The sequence below is a fragment of the Vitis vinifera genome, chromosome 15 (assembly GCF_030704535.1).
Source record: "Vitis vinifera cultivar Pinot Noir 40024 chromosome 15, ASM3070453v1".
Classification (NCBI taxonomy): Eukaryota; Viridiplantae; Streptophyta; class Magnoliopsida; order Vitales; family Vitaceae; genus Vitis; species Vitis vinifera.
Window position 1 is genome coordinate 3,443,457 of NC_081819.1, and position 22,488 is coordinate 3,465,944.

A 22,488-nucleotide genomic window follows, 5' to 3' on the forward strand; every position below is an offset into this window, starting at 1 on the left:
GTGAATATAAGCCGGAGGAATCTGGGTGAAGTGAAGAAATTCCTTGAACAACAACGGGAGGGGGAACCGGAGCCCAGCATTAAATTGCTCCTTGGTAAAGCAGATAGCGTTGTCCTCAGTTTTCTCAGTTGACAGGACCTCTCCGTCCGTAAGTTCAACGAACACGCCATTGGGAATGCAGAAGCGTTCGCGAAACTCCTTCACATTCAACTTATCCATAGATTTCTCAACATGAGCATTTCCGGACGAGCTCGATGAAGTAGCTTCCTTGTTCGCAGACATTTTTTAGGCTAGGGCTGAAATGGAATCTGCATGGAGAAATGCCAACAGTCAAACACAGCAATCCGACGCCACAACCTTAAACTCTACCCTAAAGAAGGATCGACAACCCACAAAAAGTGCAGGGGGGCAACAGAAACCCTAAACACACCCAAAACACAGTAAAAAAACCCCCCGAAAAAAACCCCTAGAAACCAACATCGACACCCAGTTGCAAACAACTTGCCCAGCAAGCCAGAGACAACCAACAAAGCAAACACAAACGAGGAGAAGACAGAAATAGAAAACATACCGATTGTAAACTGGAAAAATGGGGATGAGAACCACACTACAATCACTGTCACAACACGAGTATTGCCGACAGAAAACCTTAGAAACCTCACACACAGATGAAGGTACGCAAAAAGCTGAAGATAAAGCACTATCAGAAACAAATGCAAAAGGAAAAATGCAAAGTGAGGGCTCAGTCTGCTATTTATAATGAGACAACCCCTCGATATCCCAAACGCTCAGCCACACCATCATTGAAACGACACGCTGTCTGGGAATACCCAGAGACAGCGGCTAATCATAAATGCTCTCCTCTCTCTTTGCCCCCGCTCGCCACGTGGCCCAATGAGCGCAAAAAAGGTAACCTTAGTTTCAAAAACAATTATTTTTAACCCGCCCATTCTGCTCAGGCAAAATCGGCAAGTTAAAAAGGGGGACATTGTAGGGACCCCTCCCCCTGATGACGCGTGGCGCACATTTCCTGATGACACGTGACACATATTTCTATCCGGATTTCCCCAAGAGGACACGTGGCGCGCTTCTCCTATCCGGACTTCCTTAGGGAGAAGCACACGACACTCGCAAACATCACATCCGGACGATCGCCATATCACATCCGGACGACCGACATATCCTATCCGGATATGTTTGTCTGAATCGTTAACTAAAGTAAGCAAGTCTTACTACGTCATTTCAATAGCCTGCCACGACCCACGTTCCGCCACCTGCAGAGTGAAAAGACAGGAATGATGGCAAGTCACTTCCTACGATCTTTGATAGCTGCGGCGCCTCCCACGATCTCTGTCAGCCGCCCGTAGGGTGATGATGGCCCTGTCACCACCTAGAGGCATCATGACAAACCAAAATATCTCCCTACCATTAAAGAGAGAAACAAAGCTCCTAAATGCTATATATATGAACCTTCACATAAAGAGGAAGGTAAGCTTGCTACACCTAGTAAAAAACCAACTGATTATTCTCTCTAACCATGGCTAACAAAACCATCGGAGGGTGTGTCCGGACACCCTGTCCGAACGCCTTTTGCAAGAACGACTGAACTAGGAATCTATATTGGTTGAGATCGTGCGTCCATCCATTTGGCAACTGCGTGGATCATTAGGGACGCGAGGCCTCAACAATGTAGTATTCAATTCCATGGTTTTTATATTCACATAGTTTCTAGGAGACTTTATAGATGTTTTTTCACTTAAAAATCTGTAGCTTATGTGATTGATTTCTCTTTTCATTCTCTAATTATTAAAGAAGAATTAAAAATTTGTATCTAGGAGACTTTATAGATGATTTTCTCTTTTCATTCTCTAATTATTAAAGAGGAATTAAAAATTAAAAATTTGAGTTAAAAAGAAGTTATTCACCCCTTATACGTAATTCATAATTAAAATCTACAAACTTCCAAGTGTTTTGGGGATGAAAATATAAATATTAATATTCATGCCTAAACTTTCAACCCATTATATTTTACCACCTTGGTCCTTAAAATTTTCAAATCAACCTGAGATTTTGTAAGATTAAAATATTACAAGCAAGAGCAATACAACACTTTGAAAATCCAAGTCCTTGAAAACTTAAAATCTTCAAAACTCTTTTCCTAGCTAGATTTATTTGAGAAAGCTAAGCAAGGTCTCTATCCTCTTAACTCATCTAATGACAATGATCAAATTATATTACTTCCTAGACTTAAGACCTTCATTTATTTAAGAATTCTATAACTTGATTCACAAAAGATGAGAATTTATTTATTTCTATAATAAGGTAATTAGCTCTAGAACCCTTGATATAAATTACTTCCTACTAGGAACTAATTCCTATATATACCCAAAAAAGCTCTCCTCCATGCCCTACATTTGGAAATAAACAAAAAGTTCATTGTGTAATTCACTGTTCACCCTAGGTATAATGTCCACATGCCTCTACATTAATCTTATATATATTTATATAATTCTAAAGATATAATGTTTACATAAAGGCTTGCAAAATGGTGTCTCAAGCGCAAGCAAGATCATGACCATCATAATACTTATTCCTTATTTATTTATTTATTTATTTTAAGTAAGCATATATGATCAATTTGATTCCTCAATACCTTTATTAATGGCAGTTTAGTTTGATTCAATATTTAGGGCCACATGAAAAATGATGTCAAATACTATGAATGTTAGATAAAGGTTTTTTTTTTTTTTAATAAAATTAACATAAAGGATATGTGAAAGCTAGTAGCATTGAACTCTTAATAATTATTTTTTAATGTTTTAAATAGAAAAAGAAAAAAGTATTTATCTTACAAATTAAAGTGACTCAAATGTAAAAGATGGGATAAAGAGAGAGAATAGATAGCTACCTAAATTAAAATAATTATAAGGATCAATTAGGAGGTTTTAAAAACAATAAATTCTTGCATGAAAACATGAGATATGTAAACTTTACTTTCATGAAGAGGCCAAGATATCAAAAAAAGAAAAAAAAACTGAAAACTTGATACCAAATTATTTTTATTTTTATTTTTTTTGACCTTTCATGTATTGGAAGTTTGCAAATTGCTGAATTTTTTTACCCATATTTATTTATAACCTTTTGGTGTGACATATACAATAAATATATTTTAAAAGTTCATTTTCTAAATGTGTCATCAAAGCAGGTAAGAAACTTATCATAAAATATGAATTAATTTTCTTTATTTTGACCTTGCATATTGATATTGATGGAGAAGTCTATGCTTATTAATGTTCAACAACTAATATCATTTAATACCAGCTCTAGATAGAATTTAAAATGATTGTAGAGTTTTATAAATGAAAGACGACAGTAGAATTAAATAACACTTTTGAAAAGAATCTTTATTAATATAAAAATAAATAAATACATTGAATGATTCAAAGATTCTCTAAATTTTTTATTCATTTTTGGCAATCACTATTATTTAAATTTGTGGACACCAAGATATAAATACTTTTTTCAAAAATCAACATAAAATATATAATAATTGAAAATTTTAAATGAATATATCTGTGCTCCTACTTTGATTTTCCAATATATGTATTGCTCATATTTTGATTTTTATCAAATCAAACAATTTCATTTCAAAGGAACAATCATAAAGAGAATTAAATTTTGAAATGCAAAATTATTCAATCATATTTATGCTAACATTGGATGACACAAAAATTATAGTTTAACTAATGGTATTAGGTTTACATGTTGGATACATTGATAAATGTTGATATAAAACCCAAAAAAAATATGATAAAAAGGGGAATGTGAAGCTTAATAGTACCAAACTCTATTAATATAGTTATAAAATAAACTATGACCACAACTCGCTTATGAATACATATTTAGTCGCAATTTCAATTATCCTAAAAAAATATATGATGATTTTTTAGGTTATTATTTTCATTCAAACATTCACAAAAATAGGAATTATTTTTTTATTTTAATTTTTTTTTACAAATCAATGGACAATACTTCATTCACTATAACTAAAGCTTACATGTGATTAGTGTTTTATTTATTTATTATGACTAACAAATAGTAACAACAAACTTTTTTGTAATGATATAACCACCCAGGATCTCATTTATTGTTGCACTTTCTACTATAGAAGTGGAGTATCTTTCTTTTGTTGAGATGGACGTTTGAAGAAATTAAAACATCATCAAGAGAAAGGAACATTGTCATTATGTGTAGGTATTGCAATAACCAAAAGTCTAGTTTTTTCATGTAAGGATCAAGCATCATTTTGTTAAACATGGAAAAGGTATCATAAAGTTGTAAAAGAAGACACATTGTAGTTGTATTCACCAAACCAGTGAAGTTAGAAACTTTCATTAGGACCAAATAAAAGCTTGATGTTTAACTACTCTAAGTTAAGAATACAATCTAAGCTTATCCAGTAAACACCGTACACACTTAATTAATGTGTGATTTTGGAGTCTACATAAAAGTGTATTTTGTTGGGAATTTAAATCTAAGGAAATGTGTACACTTCGGAAATTACAAATTAGGAAGTTGTTTTGAACTATAAATTTATTTATTTTAATCAAAGTGATTAATATATAAAAAAAACGATAAATTTATGATCCATGAAATGTGTACATCCCATATCTCAACTTAGGATAATTGTATTCCATAAAGTGGGGATATAAAAAAAATGTTGTATAACATATTGCACCACTTATCCTAACTAATGTTGGGTTAGGCATGGAATAAGATATATCCTCTCATCTTTTCTTCAATCTCATTCTATATCTAGAAAACCAAACATTACCTAAGAGTTTTTGTATTTTGTATTTTATATAGAAGTCACAATTATATATATATTTTTCTAAATAATAAAAGAAGTGTATCCAAACAAGCATGATGTAGTCTAATTTTGAAAATGAAATTGTTTATGGGGTTATAATATTTGGTGGTGTTTGCTTTTTTGGCTTTTTGTTGAAAACAATTTGTTTTTAGAATTTAGGTTGTTTGTTTTTTTACTTTTTCATAACTTATTATAAAATTTTTACTAAATAGAAAAAACCAAAATATGTAGTTTTTTCTAAATAGAAAAAATAACATATTGGTTTTTTTTACTTTTTAATACTTAATAAAAATAAAATACTATAAAAACAAACAACCTAATATTTAACACTATTAAGCATTAACTTTCTATTTAGAATTAAGTAAAAAAACAAACACCATCTTAGATTTCATTAATCCCATATATTCAACATAAGATTGAAACATTTTGTTGCATGCTAAAAACAGCTGAATATTTATGATGATTAGCTGATGACCCTTTGACCGGTTCTTCAGTAAGAAAGAAGAGAATCGGGCCTCTCTTTATGACACTTGGAAATATAAAAATAGCGCACACACAGTGAATCAGACATGTATCATTTTGATTCTTATTCATACTACTTCAGGGACTCTAAAAGCGATGTGAAGTGGTTCATTTAGATGCTGCTGCTGCAAGTTTGGCATCACGAAGGGCCTGGAACTTGGCAATCATCTTGTCTCGAGGTGGCCAGTTGTCCTTGATTATTGGAGAATCCGCAAAGTCTTTCATCCACGCCGACAACAATGGAAACTTGTCTTCACCCACAATTTTCAGGCCAGCTACATCTTCCAATATGCTGATCAAGTTAGCAAGCCAACCCAATGCAAGATCAACAAACCCAATCCTTTCTCCACCAAAGAACTTCTTTCCCCTGAGTTCTTCTTCCAAGAACTGGAGGTTCTCCATGGCTTCAACCATAGCTTCCTCCTGCTCTTTACCTTCCTTGACGAAGACACCCCCAAAAATTGATGTAAAAACCTGCATCCAAAACAAAATAAATGAATATGGATCAATATATATATATATATATATATATATATATATATATATATATATATATATACAAGGCCTTTTCCAATTCCGTTTCAACCAAGGAACAACCTTATCATCACCAAATTTGGCCCAGAAGCGGGCCATGGCTCTCTCGTAAGGGTCTTCAGGCAACAAGGGAGTTTCCTTCCATGTCTCATCAATGTATTCAAGAATGACATACGATTCAGAGATCGGTTTTCCATTGTGTACAAGAACTGGAACCTTTTTGTGGGCAGGATTATACTGGAGAAGTGAAGGGCTCTTGTTGTAGAGATCTTCAAATATGGTTTCATACTCAACGCCTTTGATTTTGAGAGCCCAAACAATCCTCAGAGCAAAAGGAGTTGACCATGTTCTGAAAAGTTTCACTTCTTCCGCCATAATGTTTTGATATCTGTAAATGAAATACTAGCTGAGCCTTTATGTATGCATTTAGGCTGTGAAATTTACATAATACAAGTTCTTTCAAAATACATCCAAGCAAAGTAGAAATATTGGTCAAGAATTCCCTTTCTCTCCAATGTCCAAACATCATCGATGACGCTTGGAAAATGAAAGTAATGTCCAAACATTAGTGATGACGCTGGGAAAATGAAAAAGTAATAAAAAAAAACCTCAATAATAATTATTTTTTAAGGTTGTGAATATAAAAAGAAAAAAGTCTTTATCTTACAAAAGTGACTCAAATGTAAAAGATGGGATAAATAGAGAGAATAAATAGCTACCTAAATTAAAATAATTATAAGGATCAATTAGGAGGTTTAAAAAACAATAAATTCTAAACTTTACTTTCATGAAGAGGCCAAGATATCAAAAAAAGAAAAGAAGAAAATCTGAAAACTTGATACCAAATTATTTTTATTTTTATTTTTTTGACCTTTCATTATTGGAAGTTTGCAAGTTGCTGAATTTTTTGACCTTTTGGTGTGACATATACAATAAATATATTTTAAAATTTCATTTTCCAAAGGTGTCATCAAAGCTGGTAAGAAACTTATCATAAAATATGAATTAATTGATATTGATGGAGAAGTTTATGCTTATTAATATCATTTAATACCAGCTCTAGATAGAATATAAAATGATTGTAGAGTTTTATAAATGAAAGAGGACAATAGAATTAAATAACACTTTTGAAAAGAATCTTTATTAATATAAAAATAAATAAATACATTGAATGATTCAAAGATTCTCTAAATTTTTTATTCATCTTTGGCAATCACTCTTATTTAAATTTTTGGACACCAAGATATAAATACTTAATTTTTTCAAAAATCAACATAAAATATATAAGAATTGTCAATTTTAATTGACTATATCTGTGCTCCTACTTTGATTTTCCAATATATGTATTGCTCATATTTTGATTTTTATCAAATCAAACAATTTCATTTCAAAGGAACAATCATAAAGAGAATTAAATTTTGAAATGCAAAATTATTCAATCATATTTATGCTAACATTGGATGACACAAAAATTATAGTTTAACTAATGGTATAAATGTTGATATAAAACCCAAAAAAAAAAAAAATGATAAAAAGGGGAATGTGAAGCTTAATAGTACCAAACTCTATTAATATGAAGGAGTCTTTCTCTTGCAAAAGTTGCTCTTTATCATCCTTTGTGATTGGTAAGAAATGAAAGAAATGTAAATAGAAAATAGAGGCAATGGCGGGGCTATAAACTTAATTTGGAAGATTCAAATAGAAAAATTATGAATTGTAATCACCATTGACAAGTTTTCACATTTTTAAGGTAGTTAATAATATCTTTTCAGTATCATTAATAAACAAGGGAAGTTCAATTAAACACTAGACATAAATGCTAACATGATTGAAGACCTCGAGTCCATGGGATGACATGGATTTCTCTCATGGAAAAATCTGGCCCAATTTGGTTGACCATTGGGCTCAGGACGACATAACTATGTACAGGTAGGGTTATCAAAAAAATTGATATAGTCAAACGGATTAAATCAATTTGATTTCTAACTACCATTAAACTCTAGTTAGATTCAGTCTTGTGTTTCAACCGATTGATTGAGGTTGAAAATTGCAACATGACCTGTTGATACCTCGCGCTCCTGGTGTTCCACGTAGTTGCCAAATGGATGGACACGCGATCTCAACCCATAAAGGTTCTTGATTCAGTCGTTATACCTACAAAAGACATCCGGACAGGGTGTCCGGATGCACCCTCCGATGATTTTGTTAGCCATGGTTAAGAGAGGGAGATATAAATCAGTTGGCCTTTTTTTAGGTATCAGGAGGTTACCTTCCTCTTCGTGTGAAGGTTTATATATAGTGCCAAGAGTACTGTTCCTCTCATTAATGGTGAGGAGATATTTTATGTTTTGTCATGATGACACTTGGAGGCAGCATGGTCATCGCCACCCTACTGGCGGCTGTCAGAAACCGTGGTAGGTGACGCTGCTGTCAGAGATCGTGGGAAGTGATCATGTTGAATGATCATGGGAAGTGACTTGTTGTCACCTCAACTCGTCCTTTCACTCTGCAGGTGATGGGACGTGGGCCATGGCTGGTTGTCGTGATAGCGTGTAAGACTCTCTATACTTTAGTCAATGATCTGGACAATAATATCCGGATAGCCCATGTTGTTATCCGGATGTGTTGTGGAGCGGACGTATTTATGGAAGCCGTCCGGATGCTTATGCTTTGTAAGCGTCGTTTGCTCTTCCTTGAGGCAGTCCGGATATAAAAGGTGCGCCATGTGTGCTTTATAGGAAGGTCCGGATGAGGGTGACCCAAATGACAATGCGTGCCACGTGTCACTGTAAGATGTGTGCCACGTGTCTCAGAGGGAGGGGTCCCTACAATGCCCCCCTTTTTAACTTGCCTATTTTGCCCGAGCAAAAATGGGCGGGTTAAAAAATAATTGGTTTTTTGAAACCGAATCGACCTTTTGTCAGGTTGGGCCATGTGGCGAGTGGGGGTGCGGAAGCCAAAAAAGGCATTTATGATGAGCCGCCGACTCTGGGTATTCCCAGGCAGCATGTCGTTTCAATGATGGCGTTGTTTGGGCGTTTGGTTTTCCGAGGGGCTGTCCCCCTATAAATAGCAGACTGTGCCTTCTGTTGCTTTTTTCCTACTGCGTTTTTTCTGAGAGTTTTTGCTTCTTCTTCCTTCTGTGCTTTCCTTTGCTTTTCTGAGTAAAAAAAAACCCTAGAGTTTTTTTTCTTGCCGGTGATTTTGTATCGCAACATCAACCTTTCTTCTCGGAATTTCTATTTGGTACGTGCACTTTGCTTTTGTTTTCCCTTTGTTGCGCTTGTTTGTTTATTGGCTTGATTTCTGACTTGCTTTGGGCAAATCGCTTGCGACTATGTGTTGAATGTTGGTGTTTGTTGATTTTCTGGATTGCTGTGCTTAACTGTTGCGCTTCTTGTATGTAGGTTTCGGTGCAATCTTGTCCTAAAAAATGTCTTCAAAGAAGAAAGCTGCTTCATCTGCCCGAGTTGGCGACGCTCATGAGAAGTCTACAGACAAACTGAGCGTAAAGGAGTTCCGAGATCGATTCTGCATTCCAAATGGCGTAATTGTGGAATTTTTGAATGGGGAGGATGTCGTATCTACTGAGAAAGCTGAACAAGATACCGTCATCTTCTCCAAGGAACAATTCAACGCGGGGCTCCGGTTCCTCCTGCCGGCGTTGTTCATGGAATTCCTCCATTTCACCAAGATTCCACCCGTCTTCATTCATCCCAATATCATCCGGGTGCTGATGGGATGCAGCATCATCAACATGCTATACAACCTCGACCTCACGCGACTGGAGGTGTTTTTCATCTATTCGCTGAAGAAGGCGAAAACTGACATCTTCAGCATGTCCGCGCACCTGCCCTCCCTTCAATTGGTGACGGAACTGCCAGACTCGACGAAGGGAGGGGCGAAGGGACATGTGATGGTCCGGGGTGCATGGGCTTGGTCGAGGCATCCGGCGAGGCCCTTCTCTCCAAACTACTCCTTAGCGATTCCGGGTAAGTTTGCTTTGCGACTTTTGTCCGGATTTTTACCTTGTTGTTTTCTTGTTGATCTCTCCGGATGGTATTCTCAACCTTTGTTGCTGTTAATGCAGGTCCGGAAAAAAGGGGCCACCTCGTGGATTGGGTGGAAAAGGCGTCTTTTGCCTGTCTCAGCAAGTTATTTGAGATAGACGCCAAGGAGAGGCAGTGCAAGACGCTGCTGACTGCGCGGAACCTGATGGCGGTCATCCGGGAGCCCCAAGAGTATGTCATCAACATTCTCCCCAGGAAGATGCCAAAGGAGGTAGTGCCTGGGGAGCATTACACTGTGAAGGATCTCCCGATTTACCAGGCGTTAAAAGAGGCTGATGCTGAAAAACGCCGAGCGCTCCTGGATAATCGGGAGAAGAAGAAAAACGAAGGAACCCTTCGGAAGGCTCCCGGACAGAAACGCGGCGCAGACTCTCCTCCAAATAAAGCTCCAGGGAAAAAAGAAAAAGCTGGTGAAGAATGGGAAGGGAGTGAAGGAGCCCACTTCTCCCAAAGAATTTGCTCCTCCGCCAATTATCCACGCGGCGGAGGTAATAATAGAGGAGCCAGTGAACCCTGCTCCTCATTCTATCTCAAGCGGTTCCGGACACGTCGCGGGGCTGAACCACTCGAGTACTTCCTTGGCAGCGGTTGCCCGTTTGGCTAATCTGGCTGATGAAGCTGCATCCATCAACCATCCGGGCTCCCCTAATCCGGATGTCGATGCAGCTGAAGCCGTTTGTGCGACCCCGATGGAGGAAGCGGGAGCAGAAAGCCAGGGTCAGCCTTCTGACGATCCGGACCGGCTGGCTCTTGTTCTGGTGACGGGGCCACCCTCAAAGAGGCCTCGCTCGGCGCGCAATCTGAGGTCCGGACTCCTCGGGCGGCTTCAAGATCGTCAGCAAGAGATTGAAGTTAGTTGCTCATCCACCCACGACGCTCATCCGGAGGGGGGCGAAGTGGAGATGGTAACTGAGACTCCAGCCGTCCCGGTGATGGTCCCGGCTGAGGTTGCACCCGGGGAGACCCATCCGGTCGTAAATGTTGAGGCCCCGAATCCGGAACAAGAGTCACGTTTTGTCTCCTCATCAGGGGGGGATCCTGTTAATGATGCTGCTTGCACCTCCGCTAGTCCTTTTAGCTACGCGGAGTTGGAAGAGAAGCTAAAACAGATTCCACCCGGCTTGCCCATTGTCACGCCTTCAGCCAAGATGTTCGAGATGGTGGAAACAGTAAACTGCTTTTGTGCTTCTTGATTTTTGTCATCCTGATGTGCGTTTGTGGTGTGATTTCTAATTTTGCTTTTCTTGTTTGTGTATTTGTCTGCAGCTGGTGAGTGGTCTCCGCGGCATGGCCAATCAATAAAATCTTTTCACTGACCTGCTGCGGACCACTAATTACATGAAGGCCTTCGCCACTCGGCGCAAAGATACTGAAGACCAGTTGCGCCTGAGACTGGAGGAGGCTGAAGCCAGCTTATCCACCGCTCGGGGGGAGAATGAGGCCCTCCGGGCAGATTTGGATGAGGCGAAAAGCCGGGAGGAATCGATGGAGGCCCGCCTGTATGAGGCAGAAGGCGAGATGGCCCGGCTGAGGGGGGAGGTGAGGCAACTCCGGACAGAGGCGTCCATTGAAAAGAAACAGAAGGAAGAGTTGCAGCTGCGCCTGACTGCGCAAAAAGAGGAGCTAGAGTGGGAGTTTGCTGCAGAAAGGGAGGAGCTTGAAGCGGAATACCAAAAACAAGTGGATGATATGTTCATCTTTGGGTACCGCTGCTGTATGAAGAAGAACGGCATCAAGCGGGACGTCCCTTCAATTCCTCCGGGTGAAGAAAAGAAGCTCTATGACAAGCCTACTCCCCGATAGTTTATCTCTTTTTGCAATTTTCTGCTGTAATCTTCCTTTTGTATTTTTTTGTGGTCCGGAGACCTCCTTGTACATACATTTAGCTATATCAATAAAAATACTTCTTTTCTTATTTGCACTTGTCTTTTCTTTTTTATTGATAATACTGTTTTAAATTAGACACATTCCATGGTCTAAGTAATGGAGTTCCGTCCAACTTTTGTAAATGATAGGCTCCACTTTCACTTGCCTTAGATACTATATAGGGTCCTTCCCAGTTGGCTTGGAATTTCCCTGCACCCACTTCAGTAGTATTTTCAAAAACTTTTCTAAGGACTAGCGTACCATTTTTGAAGCTTCTGGGCTTCACTTTGCGATTGTAATGGGCGGATGCTCTTTGTTCATAGTCTGCCATCCGGATGGCTGCACTTTCTCTTACTTCATCTGCCCAATCCAAATTTCTTCCTATTTCCGTGTTTGCATCATTCTGTTTTGCTGCGTCAGTCCGGATAGTAGGAAGACCTATTTCAGTAGGAATGACTGCATCTATTCCATATGCAAGAGCGAAAGGAGTATTTCCTGTTGGCCGTCCGGGTGTAGTTCGGTAGGCCCATAGGACGCCGGGTAGCTTTTCGACCCATTTCCCTTTGGCTTGTTCAAGCCTTTTCTTTAAGGCAGTAATTAGGGTCTTGTTTGTGGCTTCTGCTTGCCCATTACTTTGAGGATATCGCGGTGTGGAGTATGAATTCCGGATGTTCAGCTCCGAACAGAAATTCCTGAAAGCAATGCTGTCAAATTGTGGACCATTGTCAGCTATGATGGCTTGGGGGATCCCAAAACGGCAAACAATGTTTTTCCATACGAACTTGGTGACATCTTTGTCTTTGATGCTAGCATATGCTTCAGCTTCCACCCATTTACTAAAGTAATCAGTGGCAACAAGGAGGAATTTCTTCTGGGCATGCGCTGCTGGGAGGGGTCCCACTATATCCATGCCCCATTGTGCAAAAGGCCATGGGCCTGAGACTGTTTTCAATGTTGCTGATGGCATGTGTGGAATGGGAGCATACCGTTGACATTTATCACATTTTTTAACATATACTGCCGCGTCTTTTTTCATTGTTGGCCAATAGTATCCTTGCGAATGAGCTCTATGTGCCAGAGATCGTCCTCCCGAATGATTCCCGCATATTCCCTCATGCAACTCAGCTAAGACATACTGGGCCTCTGGATGCCCTAGGCATCGAAGGTAAGGTCCTGTGAAGGATCGCTTGTACAGGTGCCCCCCAATCAAGGTGAAACCGGCAGCTTGCACCCGGATTTTGTGTGCCTGTTTGGGATCTCCGGGTAGAGTGCCTGTCCGGAGATATTCTGCAATATTGTCCGTCCATTCTTGGTCGTTTGCTTGGGTTGCCTCAATGGTGTTGCAAGTGGAGGTTTCTGTGACAGAAGGGCTGGTTTGCACATGTATAGGCAATAGAATGGCTTCTTTGATGGGGAGGGAGGCAGCTATGCTGGCCAAGGCGTCAGCGTGCCTATTGTCAGTTCGCTTGATTTTTTCGATTGTCCATTCGGTGAATTGTTGCAAGGTGTTTCTTACTTTAGCTAAGTATCGCGCCATGCGTGCGTCCTTAGCCTCATATTCCTCCTGGACATGCTGTATCATGAGTTGTGAGTCGCTGTAGATCCGGAGTTTAGAGACGGATAGAGCAAGGGCGAGGTCCAATCCGGACAAGATGGCTTCATATTCTGCTTCATTGTTAGAGGCAGAGAATCCCAGCCGGATGGCTTGCTCCAAATGTTCCCCAGTTGGGGACTGTAGTAGGAGCCCAACTCTAGAGCCTGATGAGCGTGAGGCTCCGTCAACTCGTAGAGTCCACCATTCTTGTTTGCTTGATTCGTGGTGTTGGCTGGGTCTTCGGGAATATTCTAGCACGAAGTCAGCCATTACTTGGCCTTTCATGGACAATCTGGGTTGAAATTCGATTCCAAATTCGCTTAATTCGATGGCCCATTGCAGCATTCTCCCGGTTAAATCTAGCTCGTGCAGAATGTTGCGAAGGGGCTGGTCAGTTAGTACGATCACTGGATGAGCTTGGAAATAAGGGCGGAGCTTCTGGGCAGCGCTTCGAAGGGCTAAGGTTGTTAGCTCCATTTTTGAATATCTGGTTTCTACGTCTGCCAATGCCTTGCTGACGTAGTAGATAGGTTTCTGCTCCTTAGGTGAGGGGCAGCGGAATAGAACGGCGCTGATTGCCCATTCTGATACCGCCAGATACATATACAATTTTTCCTTTGGACTAGGGCTGCTCAAGATGGGTGGTTGCGTAAGACAATGCTTGATCTTTTCGAAAGCGTTTTGGCAACTGTCCGTCCATCCATGTGCTCCAGCTTTTCGTATTGCTAAGAAGAAGGGTCGCAATTCATCAGTGAAGCGGGCTATGAAACGCCCTAATGCAACGAGCTTGCCTGTGAGGCGTTGCAACTCCTTCTTGTTCCTGGGAAGGGGTGTTTCCATGACTGCCTTGACTTGATCCGGGCTGACTTCTATGCCCCTTTGGCTGACCATAAATCCTAGAAATTTGCTAGCACTTACGCCAAAGGCGCATTTAGAAGGATTTAGCTTCATGCCATACTTTCGTAAGAGGTGAAAAACTTCTTGTAAGTGAAGGACATGCTGCTCTCGAGTTTTGCTTTTAACCACGATATCATCAATATATACCTCTACCGAGTGGCCTATCAGAGGTTTGAAGATTTTAGTCATCAATTTTTGATAAGTGGCGCCAGCATTTTTGAGTCCGAATGGCATGACTTTATAGCAATAGAGGCCGTGTGGCGTTATGAATGCTATCTTTTCTTCGTCATCCGGGGACATGGGGATTTGATGATATCCGGAGAAGGCATCTAAGAAAGAGAGCATCCCTTGCCCGGAAGTGGAATCCACAATTTGATCTATTCGTGGCAAGGGAAAACTGTCTTTTGGACATGCATTGTTGAGATTGGTGTAATCTACACAAACTTGCCATTTTCCTTCTTTTTTGGGTACCACCACTACGTTTGCCAACCAATCCGGATAAGATACTTCTCTGATGAATCCGGCTTCTAGCAATTTGTCAATCTCATTCCGGATAACTTCTTGTCTATCTGGGTGGAAACGTCTAATCTTCTGCCGGACGGGTCTGGCAGCTGGAAAGACGTTAAGCCTGTGAGATGCAATAGAGGGATGGATCCCCTTCATATCAGAATGTGTCCATGCGAAGATGTCATGGTTTCGTCTGAGAATATTTTGCATGCTCTGAGTTTCTTCTTGTGTCATGAGGGAACTGATGTTCGTGAGGTGAGTGTTTTCCTCCGAAATTTGGATTGTTTGTAAGGGATCTGCTGCCGGGGGATCTTTGTCCGCTGGACCCAATAATTGCTATTGGTCATGTGCAATGCTGGGTTCAGGGGGAGATGCATCCTCCTGGTTGGCCCCTGCTTCACGTGCTATCTGATAGCATTGGCGAACGGCTAATTGGCTGCCATATAGGTCGATTTGGCCATCGTTGGTGAGAAAACTCACCATTTGATGATATGTAGAGGGGATAGCTTTCATGTAGTGGAGCCATGTGTGCCTCAAAATGACATTGAAGGGTGATAACTCCTGTACTACTGAAAACTGTACGTTGAGAGTGACTGGGCCTGCTTGGACCGGCAGTACAATGTCTCCTAAGGATATAGTTGAAGACCCGTTGAATCCGGATAGGATTCGTCCAGGGTTTTCGAGGCCTGTGAGACTGTGTCCCATGTGGCCAACGACTGATGCTTGCACAAGATCGGCCGAACTGCCTGGGTCAACCAAGATACGCCGCACATCGAAGTCCCCAATTTCCAGGGACAAAATGAGGGCGTCGCGATGTGGTTGCAGTGTCCGGGTGGGATCTACCGGTGGGAAAATGATTGTCCCATCTATGGGGCGAGAGCCCCCTCCAGTTAGCCCAGGCCGGATGGAATTGATGCGTTCGCGTATTGATGCGGCCCGCAACAATTTTTGCCTCTTTCGCCTGGAGTCGTACTCCTCGTCAGATGGACTTCCGTTAATATAGTTTATAACGGCCTTGGGGGCAGCTGGGGCCCTAGGGGCCCCGGGGTTGTGATGTTGGGATGCGTCCCTTCCTCCATTATCTGATCGGAGGTATTGCTTCAAATGCCCTGCTTTTATGAGCCTCTCGACCAGATATTGGAAAGCTCGGCATGTCTCTGTTGTATGGCCATGATCCTTGTGGAAGACACATCTCCTACTACGATCCCTTGTGGATGGGTCCGTTCCAATGGGTCTAGGCCACTTGAAGTCGGACAAGCCCTGGATCATTGGGAGAAGTTTCTCATATGATATAGAAAGAGGTGTGAGAGGCGGCATTTCCGGGCGACTTGGCCCTTCCTGCCTTCGGTCAGACGGCTTTGGCCTATCCGGAGGTTTAGTATTTCTCTCCGCATTACTTCTAGATGGCCGTCCGGCAACCAAAACTTGCTGGGTGGCTGCACGTACGTCATCTTCGAGCATTGAATATTTGTTGGCTCGTCTGAATAAGTCATCCATCGTTGTAGGAGGCTTTTTAGCCAGTGATTCGAAAAATGGAGTGCCTGGACAAATGCTTCGTTTGAAGATCTATAGGACAGCATCCATACTGCAAGCCTCTACTTGAAGTACGGCTTGGCCAAACCGCTTCACGAATTCCCTCAAGGATTCGTTGTCTTGCATTTTTATGTTCTGCAAGGTGCTGATATTTTGCTTGTGTCGTGCAGAGCACAAGTATTGTCCCACGAAAGCTTCGGACAGGTCCTTGAATTTGTCAACAGAGTTGGGAGGTAGGCGATGAAACCATGAGAGGGCCTGTCCTTGTAAGCTGGCGGGAAATACTTTGCATAGCAGTGCATCGTTGCCAATATCGAGCGTCATAAGCTGTCGATAATGCATGATGTGATCGAAGGGATCGTTGGTTCCATCGTATGTGGAAAATTTTGGTACGAGGAATCCCCTTGGGGGCTTGTAATGGATGATATGAGAGCAGAAGGGCGTGGAGAGCATGTCATCCAGCCTTCTGCTGATGGAGATAATGGGTGGCTCATTTGGAAGGTTTCTCCCAGTTGGTTGTTCCGCTGGGTGCGAATGAACGTTCCGCATCACGGGGGTGACTACGGGGTCATGATGCGGGTGAACGTTTTGCACCATGGGGGTGGCCATGGGGTTAGGGCGTGGTGCCCAGGTTGTGGCCATTGGTGGCCTTGATCTTCCAGGTTCTTGTGGGCCTAGTCTTGCGCGCATCGAATTTGACAACTGGGATTTTTTATCACGTTGTCTTTTCGCTGAAAAGTGAGTAGAGTCTGAGCTTTCCTCACGGGGAGCTCGAGGCATAGGCGTGCGTGGCTCATGAGGTCTTACGTTGTATGCTCCTGGGATAGCTCCTGTTGTCCCAGGATATATTGATTCTGGTTCTTGTTGAGGCCTTGAGTCTGCTACTTAGCCTCTTGAATGCTGACGTTGAGGAGGCCCTGATGTTGAAGCCTGGATGCGTAATACAGCGTTTTCTTCTCTTAATCTTTCTGTCTCCTGGAGGAGAGCTTTCAGTTGTCGTTCGCTTGCCAACTGTCTTCTTTCGATGGCTTGACGCCATTCAAAATTATCCTTCACTCCTCTACCAGATGATCGGCTTCGGGAAGGTGTGGCCATCTTTTTTAGTGACTGAATTAAAGTAAAAAATTTCCCACAGACGGCGCCAATGTTGATACCTCGCGCTCCTGGTGTTCCACGTAGTTGCCAAATGGATGGACACGCGATCTCAACCCATAAAGGTTCTTGATTCAGTCGTTATACCTGCAAAAGACATCCGGACAGGGTGTCTGGATGCACCCTCCGATGATTTTATTAGCCATGGTTAAGAGAGGGAGATATAAATCAGTTGGCCTTTTTTTAGGTATTAGGAGGTTACCTTCCTCTTCGTGTGAAGGTTTATATATAGTGCCAAGAGTACTGTTCCTCTCATTAATGGTGAGGAGATATTTTATGTTTTGTCATGATGACACTTGGAGGCAGCATGGTCATCGCCACCCTACTGGCGGCTGTCAGAAACCGTGGTAGGTGACGCTGCTGTCAGAGATCGTGGGAAGTGATCATGTTGAATGATCATGGGAAGTGACTTGTTGTCACCTCAACTCATCCTTTCACTCTGCAAGTGATGGGACGTGGGCCATGGCTAGTTGTCGTGATAGCGTGTAAGACTCGCTATACTTTAGTCAATGATCCAGACAATAATATCCGGATAGCCCATGTTGTTATCCGGATGTATTGTGGAGCGGACGTATTTATGGAAGCCGTCCGGATGCTTATGCTTTGTAAGCGTCGTGTGCTCTTCCTTGAGGCAGTCCGGATATAAAAGGTGCGCCATGTGTGCTTTATAGGAAGGTCCGGATGAGGGTGACCCAAATGACAATGCGTGCCACGTGTCACTGTAGGATGCGTGCCACGTGTCTTGGAGGGAGGGGTCCCTACATGACCCAGGTTGAAATCACATGCTAGGCATAGTTATGACATTAGAAGCATTCACCAGTCGCTTCATCTTTAAAAATGAAGCAAAGTAAGAACTAAATAAGTATTAATTCATGCTTATTCTACCAACTCAGACTTATAAGTTAATTATACAATTTATAAACATATGATAATTGTGAAGCTCTAAATAGAAATATTGATTAATTTAAATAAAAATTTTGGCCTCTTTTATTTCTAAATTCAATAATTCATTTCAAATATAAAGCTTTGGATAAGTACTAAGATATTTATAAAAGAAAAAAAAATTAATTTTGGATAGGCCTAATGATCAGGGATCTCTAAATTCCATAAAATTTTGAGATAATTAAAAATAATAATATTAAAATAAAGGTATAAAAGAAAAAAAATAATCGATTCAAATTACTTGACTATATCTAACATCATATTCAACTCCATATAGTTCCAAGCATTTAATCATTTTAAAAATATTAAAAATTTATTAAACTCAAATATAGCTAATTTAATAATCATATCAAAATGACTTGATATAAATATGATTTGTTTATCATATACATAACAAAGTACAACTTGTTTAATCTCATTAATAAATAGGTTAAGTTGAATTATAAATGAATTGATTCAAACGCACATGTTAGCATGATTCTAGTCATGATTATAAACCTATTTAAAATTCTAAATATATAAAAATATTATTTTTTAAATACTTCTTTTTGTTGCTTTAACTTTCTAGTTATAGTTTTTTAATTCTTAATTAACTTAGTTATTTAATTTAGATATAATATATTATACCATAAAACATAGTTACACTTAATAAATTAGACTTAACAAATTCATATCAATTTTTTGGTTGTGATATCAAGTGGATATAAAGAAAAAAAAAATAGAGTTTGTTTAAAAAAATATATTCTAATAAGTGGTCTTACAAATAAAAAATTTATTCAGCAATGAAAGCATAGTCATATAAACATTGTACAAATGAAGTATTCAAAATGTAGTCATATTTGTATATTTCATTTAAGTTGTTTTTATTATGAGATAAATCTTTCATTCTGTTAATGATATTAAATAGATGCATTAAATGTGTAATGATTAAAAAGTAATAAATAAGAGGTTAAAGATGACACTAAAAATATTTTAAAATAGGTCTTTCAAAATGGTCATCAAACAAAATAAAATTTATATTTAACATAATAACTTTTGGATTTAGGTTTATGAAATTTTAAACTAGTGTCTTCATAGATAGGATTTAACAACACTAATTGGGATTATGTTCACATTTTCTATAATATTTGGATTATGATGGACTACATTTATAATTAAGTATTGAATACATGATCTTAGTAGATAAATGAAGATAATTTACCAATGTGTGAAAATTATTCTTCAAAGAACTTATGAATAATTTAAAATAAATAAAATTGCCTATACCTAAATGCATACAATTAAATCAATAATCCAAATTGTCTATGTTTAAAAGCATACAAACTAAAATCAATAATTTGAACAAAGAGCCTTTTTTATGGTATTCTCATTATGGTTCACCTCAAGCATCTGCGCTACCGCTTTCGACTCTTGTAGATCCTATTCAATGGTTAGTCATGTTTCCATAAACATATTTTTATAATGATAAATGTCCTAGAATTTTTTCATCTTTGGAAATAAAGCAAGGGAAGAGCTAAATAAGTACTAATTCATACTTCCACCAACTTAACTTATAAGATAATTATACAATTTAAAGACATGATAATTGTGAAGCTATATATAAAAAATTAATTAATTCTAATAAGGATTTTGGCCTACTGAAATCGATATAGTAACATGGTCCTTTCTTTCTAAATTCAATGATTCATTTCAAATAGAAAGCTTTGGATAGTTACTAAGATACTTATAAAGGAAAAAATGAAAAAAAAATAAAAGAAAAGAAAAGACTTTTAACTTCATAGACGGGATCTCCAAATTCCAAAAAATTTTGGGATAATTAAAAATAAATAAATAAAAATAAAAAGCATTAAAAAAAACCTATTTAAATGACTTGACAATATCTAATACCATATTGAACTCCATATTATTCCAAGCATGTAACCATTTTAAAAATTATCTAGATATTTTTCTCATTAATTTTAATAAATATTTTAACCTTCAATAAAACCAAAAATAGAGAAGGCATATTACTAGTGCCTTTAGTCTAACCAAAGCTTTATTGAGTTGGAAACTTGAAATGTCTTCATCCTTTCTTTTCTTAGTCCCTTGCATAAGAATATTTATTCTCTTGCAATGACTAAATTAAAAATATAATCTCATAATTTTTAATCCATTAATAATGACAAGATAATATATATTTACATGTTTCAAAATTTTAAAGTCAAATTGAAAACAACCACCCTTAAAAAAATTATTTAATAAAATATAAAGTTGTGGACCCTGCATTTCGGCTCATGCGTTTCCCACTCGAAGGCGAGCTCGATTTTGATTTCGAAAAATGATCTTTATTGTTTAAGAAAAATTGACTTGGAGTCGCCACTTATTTTTGTTTTATTTTTAAAAGGGTAAAAAAAAAAAAAAAAAAAAAAACCCTAAGTGCAACTCCTGGTTTTGGAAAAGGTGATCTACGAAAAACTAGATCGGGCTTGGGGGTCAGGTTACTTATCGGGAAGGTACGGTGAAGACCATAGCACCCTCTAAGTCCCTAAAGTCGGGTCTCTACTGATAAAATGAAGCTGATGTGGCAATTGATGAGTAAATCAATGAATATCCTGAATGATCATGCACACATAAGAGTCGAGACATGCATAGACAACGATTAGAGGGAAAATGGGTACATACCTGGGCAACGAACCGCCATGCGCTATCAATAAAGAGGGTTAGTACACCTTATAGAGCACAAAACATACCACATGCATCACTAAGCAGGGATTAAAATTGTTCGAAGGAAAGCTAGATTTTTGAAATTCATTTGAGAATCGGAATCTTAAAGATTATTTGAAAATTGGATTCGTAGGAAATAAATGTAAGAATGAGAACTTTTAGAAATTAAATTTGAAAGAAAATTGGGATTTTGAAGAATTATTTGAAAGTTCGGGATTTTTAAGAAAAATTAAGTTATGAAAATTGGGATTATGGGAGTTAAATTTTGAAAGGGATCAAAATCGTAAGTTATTTGAGGCGTAGAAATTATGAAAGTTGACGTGTAAAAATTGGATATCTTAGAAATCATTTGAAGGCAGAATTTATAGAAATAATGAATAAGATGATAATAATAATGATGATAATAAGTAGCGGGGTAAATACGGGAATTGGAGCATGGGAAACTGGAAATTAAGTTCGGAGATAGGACAATTGGAATTTCAAATAGCTAAATTTAGGAATCAAGATTTTGAAAAATTAGACTCTAATGATTGAAATTTTTAAGAGAAATAAATGGGTAAGTATGGAGTAATGTTACTGATTAATCAAAACGATATTTGGGCGAATGAATGGTGAATAGTGGGATTTTGAAAATTAAATTTTGAAGGTCGGGCCTTTGAATAACTGAACTCTAATTATTGGAATTTTTAGAAGAAACGTGGAATTTATAATAATGATAACAAAGATGATATTTAAATGAATAAAAATGAATGGTGAAATTTTTTTTAGTCTAAAGATTAAATTTGGAAATCCGGTTTTGAAGAGTTGAATTTTAATGATTGAAATAAATAAATGAACGAATATGGAATAACGGTACTTATTAACAAAAATAATGTTCAAACGAATAAAATAGTGGAATTTTTCTAATTGAAAATTTGAATTAGGGCGTTGGATTTTTAAAGGATATGACTTTGAATAAATAGGTAGGTATGAGATTATAATACTAATTAACGAGAATAATATTTAGGTGAATAAAGATGGATAGTAGAATTTTGAGATTGAAGTTTTAATTAAGGCATGGGGTTTTCGAAAGATTGAACTTTGAATAGACATGGAAATAATGATTCTAATTGATGAGGATAAAATTTAGACGAACTATAGAATTTTTAGGATTGAAAAATTGAATTAAGTCAAGAGATTTTTGAAGAACTAGGTTTTAAATAAATAGACGAATACGAGATAATAATCCTAATTGATGAAAATAAGATTTAAACGAATTATTGAAAAATTAGGTTAAGGCATGGGATTTTCGAAGGATT

General features: G+C 38.5%; 2 protein-coding genes across 2 annotated transcripts; both read right to left on the bottom strand.

The window, feature by feature from the left end:
* Positions 1 to 5,256: 5,256 nt before the first annotated feature.
* On the bottom strand, positions 5,257 to 6,344 carry LOC100245369 (probable glutathione S-transferase). The gene is made up of 2 exons (XM_002264019.5): positions 5,990 to 6,344; positions 5,257 to 5,866 (listed from the first exon to the last, which is right to left on the bottom strand). Exons 1-2 carry the CDS (start codon positions 6,299 to 6,301, stop codon positions 5,501 to 5,503), a joined length of 678 nt encoding a protein of 225 aa, XP_002264055.2. The 5' UTR covers positions 6,302 to 6,344; the 3' UTR covers positions 5,257 to 5,500.
* An 8,536-nt stretch (positions 6,345 to 14,880) lies between these two features.
* LOC132255159 (uncharacterized) lies at positions 14,881 to 17,035 on the bottom strand. Its single transcript, XM_059743005.1, has 4 exons — positions 16,934 to 17,035; positions 15,742 to 16,120; positions 15,262 to 15,606; positions 14,881 to 14,981 (listed from the first exon to the last, which is right to left on the bottom strand). The coding sequence occupies exons 1-4, from the start codon at positions 17,033 to 17,035 to the stop codon at positions 14,881 to 14,883; spliced, it is 927 nt and encodes a 308-aa protein (XP_059598988.1).
* Positions 17,036 to 22,488: the final 5,453 nt, after the last annotated feature.